The sequence below is a fragment of the Crocuta crocuta genome, unplaced genomic scaffold (assembly GCF_008692635.1).
Source record: "Crocuta crocuta isolate KB4526 unplaced genomic scaffold, BGI_CrCroc_1.0 scaffold61, whole genome shotgun sequence".
In the NCBI taxonomy this organism is placed as follows: domain Eukaryota; kingdom Metazoa; phylum Chordata; class Mammalia; order Carnivora; family Hyaenidae; genus Crocuta; species Crocuta crocuta.
The window spans coordinates 7,616,287-7,623,852 of NW_027528369.1; the positions used below are offsets into that span (position 1 = coordinate 7,616,287).

General features: G+C 50.0%; 1 protein-coding gene across 1 annotated transcript in view; it reads left to right on the forward strand.

Annotated features, from left to right (window-relative positions):
• Positions 1 to 861: 861 nt before the first annotated feature.
• ATP2C2 (ATPase secretory pathway Ca2+ transporting 2) overlaps positions 862 to 7,566 on the forward strand; it is a 71,391-nt gene continuing 64,686 nt past the window's right edge. Inside the window, exons 1-2 of the mRNA XM_077754176.1 lie at positions 862 to 904; positions 1,803 to 2,122. Coding sequence (XP_077610302.1) covers positions 862 to 904; positions 1,803 to 2,122 — 363 coding nt within the window. The remainder of the gene's footprint in view (positions 905 to 1,802; positions 2,123 to 7,566) is intronic.

Genomic DNA, 7,566 nt, shown 5'->3' on the forward strand with positions numbered 1-7,566 from the left:
GAAACCAAGCTGGTTGCTGAACTGCCTGAGTGCCCCCAGACGCCCCTATTTTAACTATTTTCATGCATGGGGTTTAGTATATTGACAAAGTCTGGTAACCATCGCCTCTGTTTTATTCCAGAATATAGCCATGGCCTCCAAATGTCCCGTTCTTCCCAGCCAACGAATCTGCATTGTGTCTCCATGGATTTGCCCGGTAGGGACGTCTCCTGCGAATGAAATCCTGCAGCATGTGGCCTTTTGGCTTTGGCTCCTTTTCCTCGGCATATTTTCAAGGTTTGTCTGCGTTGAAGCCCGATCTATATTTTTCTCCTTTTTTGGGGCTGAATACTATTCCACGGCACGGCTATGCCATTTCCAGTGTCCGCTCGCTGGCTCGCGGCCGATGGGTGTTGGGGCTCTTTGTCCACTGCACCCTCTCTGAAACCCATAAACTCATAAAAAAGTGCCAGGAGTTTGTGGGAAACGCAAGGAGGGTGGGGGTCCCCGTTTCCCCATCTCATGCGGTCCAGCGATCGGTGAAGGGGGGGCTCTCAGGAGAAGCCACAAGTCAGTTGAAACCTGAAGGGTGAGCAGGGCTGGGAGTGAGAGGGTGCTGGGGAGCGCTCCAGGCAGCGTTCTCGGGGTCCAGGGACGGGGGGGTGGGGAGCCTGTTCCCGGGGCCCTGGAGAAGGGCCAGCTCGGGAGGTGGGGACAGAGTCAGGGGCCATGGCTTGGTGGCCCTGCCGTGGTGTGTACAAGAGTCGGGGCTTTGCCTGAAGAACTGGGGTACGGGGGGGCAGGAGCAGGTGCGGGTCGCAGGAGGACCCAGGGGTGGGGGGCGGGGCACTGGTCGGGCTGGGAAGGAGGCTGTTCCGGGACATGGGTGCTGCCACACCTCCAAGGGACCATGGGGAGCGCAAAAGTACGGCGAGCTGAGATTCGGAAGGCCTCGGGCCTTTGCTGGGACTGGAATTCTCTGACTCCGGTGACAGGCCCGGGCGCTTTTGAAGCTTTTAAACGAGAGTAGTTTTTGAGAGATTGTCAAACCTGCAGCTACAAGATCGTCTGGAAAAGCAAAACCGTAGAAACAGTGAAAGGATCAGTGGCTTCCCAGGGGTTTGGGGCGAGGACGGGGGAGCCCCGGGCAGCGAGTCAGGCGGATCCGTGACATTGCACATTTGTCAAAACACATAACATACTGGGTGCCCGGTGGCTCCGTCAGTGAAGTGTCCCACTTCGGCTCAGTCATGATCTCACAGTTTCTGAGTTCGAGCCCCGCATCGGGCTCTGTGCTGACAGCTCGGATCCTGGAGCTGCTTCGGATTCTGTCTCCCTCTCTCTCTGACCCTCCGCTGCTCACACGCTGTCTCTCTCCCTCTCTCAAAAATAAACATTAACAGGGGCGCCTGGGTGGCTTAGTCGGTTAAGCATCCGACTTTCGCTTAGGTCATGATCTCGCGGTTCGTGGGTTCGAGCCCCGCGTCGGGCTCTGTGCTGACTGCCAGCTCAGAGCCTGGAGCCTATTTCAGAGTCTGTATCTCCCTCTCTCTCTGACCCTCCCCTGCTCATGCTGTCTCTCTCTCTCTCCTAGAAATAAAATAAAAATATTAAAATAAACAAATAAATAAACATTAACAAAAATTAAAAAACCCCACAGAATATCCAACACCAAGAGCGAACCCTCACGTACATTATGGACTTTACCCATAGAAATCTCTTTCAGCCATACCAGCACCGTCTAGAAGGTTCCGTAACTCCCCCTGCCCAAGATCATTCCTTCTGCTACTAGAAATCTTTTGGTGGTTTTATTCTCGTGCCAGGGCCGAACAACTGGGGCTGCGGAGAGTGTGATAAGGTGCAGAGTTCCCAGGCATGGCCCATCCAGCGAGGAGATGTCACCCCACGCCCGAATGGTGATGTCCTCTGTGGCATCTCTGCTATGTATGAGCGAGTCCCGCGCGGCACATTCACCTCGCAGCTGGTGTCCTGCTCCGTCCTCCAAGCCCAGAAGTGCTCGCAGCAGCAGCCGCAGGAGAGATGTTCTCCATCATTTGGCAACAATGACTATGAAATCAGTGACAATGAGAGTGTCACATCAACGGGGCCCGGAAACACCGTATATGGTGTGACCGTGGTGTGGGTGCAAATGTGTGGCTTGTTTCACTTACTGTGGTGACACCAGCTGAGCCCACACGACCCTCCTCCCGTACCCCGGGCCTTGGCTCTTTGTCTTCTCTCCACGTGGATGGTTGTCCCTCTCAGGAAACACCTTGTCCTTACCTTGTTCAGGTCTCTGCTCAAGAGTCACCCTTCCTGCATGCTCTGACAACAAGAGCCTCTCTCTCTCTCCCTCTCTCTCTCTCCCTCTCTCTCTCTCTCTCTCTCTCTCTCTCTCTCTCTCTCGGGTCCCCACCCTGCTTACAACAGACGACCACGCCCTTGGGTCGGGGGAGGTACTCCTAAGAACCGAAATTTCTCGTCTCATAGTCTGGAGGCCAGAGTCTGAAATCGAGGTGTGGGCAGGGCCGTGCTCCCTCTGAAGGAGGGGTGAGCCCTTCCTTACCTGTTCCAGCCTCTGGTGTCCCCAGATGTTCTTTGGCTCGTGGCTGCCTCCCTCCCAGCTCTGCCCTGTCTCCATGCCCCCCACCCCGCTGTGCCTGTCTGTCTGTCTCTCTTCTGCCTTTCTTCTTTTAAAGATTTTTAAAGAATTATTTTTAAGTAACCTCTCTACCCAACATGTGGCTCGAACTTACAACCCCGAGATCAAGAGTTGCACGTTCCACGGATAGAGTCAGCCAGGCGCCCCTCTTCTCTTCTGTCTCTTATAAGGAAGAACGCCAATCACTGGACTCAGCCCCCTCTCCCCGCTAGTAAATCTTGAGATCCTTAACCTAAATCTTGAGATGCCTTCAAATTTGTTTTCCCAAAGAAGGTTACATGCCCAGTGTCTGGGGGCTGGGGTGTGACATATGCTTGTGGGTGGCCAGTACTCAACCCACTGCGTTCACGGCCTCACACAGCATCACACGTTGAACTATCTGCAGCCTATCACACCTGCCAGGAGAGAAGATACCAACGTACAAGAAGAGATTCTTCTGTGTTAGTGGGTGCGGTGCCACACGGCACGTGCTTACAGCTATTTGCTGAATGAATGAATGAATGAATGAATGAAAGTGGCTTTCCCTCCCTAAGTTCCAATTTCCTCATCTATAAAATGATTATCTTTTCTTTAATGCTTTTTTTTTTTTTTGAGAGACAGACAGAGTGTGAATGGAGGAGGGTCAGAGAGAGAGAGGGAGACACAGAATCAGAAGCAGCTCCAGGCTCCGAGCTGTCAGCACAGAGCCCGACGTGGGGCTCAAACTCATGAACTATGAGATCAAGACCTGAGCCAGAACCGGACGCTCAACCGACTGAGCCACCGAGACGCCCCTAAAATGATTATCTTATTGTCTCTGTGCCTGGCCATTAAACAAACACACAGAATTGAGGGTTTATGTAAAGAGCCTTAACTTCAAACTAATTCATAAGATTAAGTGCGTGCCCACGCACAGCCCCCTTGTATGGCATATTCCTTCAGAAAAGCATGCCTTCAAAATACCAACCTTATCATTTGTGAGTGAGGTTTATTACCAAGGAAGTTTCAGGTGCCTTGAAATTGTACCACATCTTCCCAACAAGGCATATTGTTGGGAGATAATTTATGGGAAATGAAATAACACCGCTTTCATAAAGTGAATGGGAGTTGAAGAGCGTGACCTCATTGTTCAAGGTGCCCAGAGCAGATATTTCAGGAAAGGCAGGATGCTTTTGGCTGAGTCCCGCCCTTGACTCTCAACACCAGCCCAGGCATGGGCATCCGTGTCAGAGCTGCAGACTCAGGGTTTCCCAGTGACCCGTCTTGCCTGACTTGATCCCTTCAGGGTGGATTCTGGAATTTGGCCAGCTGAAGGCAGAAGGAAAATTCTTGAAGGAAACAATCTTGGAATCAGTAGTGATGATGGTGGAATCCAAACAAAGTGGCCGAGGTAATAAAAGATATTCAAAAACAAATATAAATAGCAGGTGTGATCCTGGGGGAAAGTGGAGAACACACAACAGTGAAAAGACCAAAAAATAAATAAATAAGGTTTATATAATCAGATTAAATCACTAAGATTATGGGAAAAAAAGCAAAGGTTTGAAAGAGAAACATGAAGATTAAAAACTCTATTATATTGTAAAAAGAAATCAAAAGAGATGGTATTATTATTTGTCTCTATGTCTGAAGGCATTTCAGATAGTTCCTGATAGAATTTTCAGTTTATTCTGAGATCAGCATAAAAGATGACCGCAAATAGCAGAGTGCTTTCCTCAAAAGGCAGGGAAATAAAACATGAATGAGGATGATGGAAATCAGTCTAATGGTAACTACAGCAATGTAGACATGACACATTTCCCCAGGATACAGCAAGTCACCCCAGATTAAGAATAAATTTGAGGGGCATCTGTGTGGCTGTCAGTTAAAGGGTCTCTGACTCTTGATTTTGGCTCAGGTCGTGATCTCACAGATTGTGATCTCACAGATCGTGAGTTGAGCCCCACATTGGGCTCTGCACTGAGTGTGGAGTCTACTTGGGATTCTCTCCCTTGCTTTCTGCCCCTCTCTGACTCACACTCTCTCTCAAAGTAAATAAACATTTAAAAAAAGAACAAATTTTAATGAGCTGCTGTTGATGAGAGAGATACACCGAATAAATATTTGGGAGTATTTACCATGTTTCAGGAACATTATTTACCATGGCAAACAGAGCAGGTGCACGATGATGAGGATATAATAGTCCCCTGCTCTCACAGACCTTATATTCGGAGGGGAAATGAAACAAGACAGCTAAAAATAAGGTACCAAGTTTAGATCACACAGGCTTACACCATGAAGAAGAAACAGTGGCAATAGTAACTCTACAAAGTGTAGTTTAAGGAGTAGGTTTTAATGAGATACAGGAGGCATTAAACAATTACAAGAAGTCATCACGAACAGGTAACTTATATGCACTAATCAACAGGGAAGTATAATACAAAAAGCAGAAATTCAGACAGACAAGGAAACAAATGGACAGGAAAGCAAGTAGACTGGAAATTTCAAACTCTTCATGATCTTCCTATGTCAGATCAATGAGTCAAAAGCAAGAACATGAATAATGTCACTAAAAAATTAGAATGAATACATACTGAACTGATAGGCAAAGAGTGCAGCTCCCCAATACCCTTTCAAAGAATACACCAACTTTTCAGGTGCCACTGAAATATTTACAAAAAAATTCCATACAACCCAGGCACCAAGTCCCAACAAATTGAGAGAATTATCAGACACGTGTGCAGGCTGATCACAATACAACTCAAACAAAAATTAAAGCCTAAGGGTATCCGTTCAGCTGCTTCCAGTCACATGGCTTTAACTGCTTTCTCTGCGGTCCACTTCATTTTTGTTTTCATCCCGGTAAGGTCCCGGTGTTCCACAATACCCTCCAGCCAGAGTTTCCTTCCTGAATGCTCTGGGTGTTACAAACTGGATCCACAAATTCTAGCCTTGGCATCTCTGAACAGAGGCCACTGTGGTGGCAACCAAGAGGCTGAGCTTAAAGGGAAAGGCATCTGGTCAACACCTCACTCCCTGCTCACGGAGGCTGCCCCGCCTGGGGAAATCATGGCTGATTGACACCCTTGGGAGAGCGTGAAATTCTACGCCAACAAGACATTCTTCCTCCCTGGATCCAACACTATCTGAAAATCTCAGAATGCCAGTTAGAAAGGACCTCAGAAATAATGAAGCTGAGTTCCCATGTTTCTCTTTTATATTAATCATAAAATTTCCTGAGGACCTACTATGTCAGGGACTAGGTAGTATTGTTACGCACTCTACAAACGCAAACAGTAGCTCGGATCTGTACAATAGGTGTGTGAGGCTGGTTCCCAGTAAGTACCTCCTCTTTGCTCCCCCAGATCCACTTTCCACCCTCCTGCCTTCCCCTTTGGCTTCCCAGCCAAATGACTCAGTTTGAATGTGCCACCCATCTCCTGCTGGGACCCTGACTCACAGGTCGGTAGCGCCATCCCCATGTTGCTGATGAGTAAACTGAGGTGGAGAGAGGTGAAGTTGCCCAAGGCCATGCATTTGGAAGGAACAATCCTGAGAGTCAAATCGGACTCACACACCAGAATTTTGCTTTTTCTAGGATTCCTAGGCCTTTGTTGAAATTGGAGGAGCCACCAGCGTGATGCTGGTAATGTCTTTTATTTCAGTCAGGAGAAAAGAGGCAGGAAAAACAAAAGGGCCACCAGAGCGGCCCGTCAGGTTGACTGGGGCTGAGGTAGACACCCTTTGGGGAGCAGTTGATAGGGGGCCTATATTTGCTCAAATAGGGCAGCACAATTTAACGGGAGAACACACGTGTCGCACTCTCTAGTTCTTATATTTAAGAAGCCCATTCTATAGATGAGGAAACTGAGGCACAGAGGAGCGGCACAGCCTTCCCCGAAGCCACCTCCCTACTGAGTGGTGCGTCTTGTGATGGATTCCAGGCCCATGGGAAGCCAAAGCCCTTACACTTTCGCCACGCCCACTGGGAGGCGGCGAACCATCTACACTGCACATTCAGTCACGGACTCTGGTTGCCGTCTGGCTCCAGCAGCTTCCGTGGGACGACGACGCTACCACCACCACGCGCTCCCTCCATTTTTCACTGTGAAGGAAGTGCGATCCTGGCGGGCATTTTACAGACCCGTAAACTGAGGCTCTGGAAATTGAAGACACCTGTCCGAGGTCCCAGATGAGCGAGCGCGGGAGCCCATTCTGCAGATGAGAACAGAGGGCCCAGACAGAGATCGTCAAAGGGCGCACAGAAGCCGCAGGGGCCGTGCGGGGGTCCTCAGGCGCCCCTCCCCTTCCCGGCTGCGCGCCCCGCGCCCTCCCCGGAGGCGAGACCTCCGCCTCCTCCTTCACTCGCGGACGGGGCGCCGCGGCTCGCAGGGGCCACGTGGCTGGTCCGGAGCCNTCTGACTCCGAGAATTTAAAGTCCTGGGTCTCTGCATTCAGGCTGCTATATGGAATTTTTTTAAGTGGCTTGAATTGGAAAAAAAAAAAGATTAAAGCGATGTAAAAAACAAACCGAAAACATTTGGCGAACATGTTTTAGCAATAATAGTAATAGTAATGGTGGGAATCGGGTAGAGAGGAGCCACGCTCGCCGCATCTGCAGCGCACCTGAAAAGCGCTCAGATTTGTGTGTGGACTTTGCAGCGTGCACGGGGCCCTCCCTCTAGGATAAATCGGCAGGGCCATCAGGCCGACGCGCGGGTGGGGGGAGATGGGGGGGAAGGGGGCTTACTAGCGGACGAAGTGACAGAGCTGTCCAAAAAAGCCCTTCCGCTTGGTGAAGCCAGCGAGGATGGGTGGCCCGGGGATGGGTGGCCCAGGGATGGGTGACCCAGGAACTTTCTCCGGACCTTTGTATGAGTGTAAGCTTTGCATCCCGCGTGAAAGAAGAGCAGAGAGCGCTGGATTCTTGCAAAAGCATCCTGGGGTGGGGTCACCTTTCCCCCCCC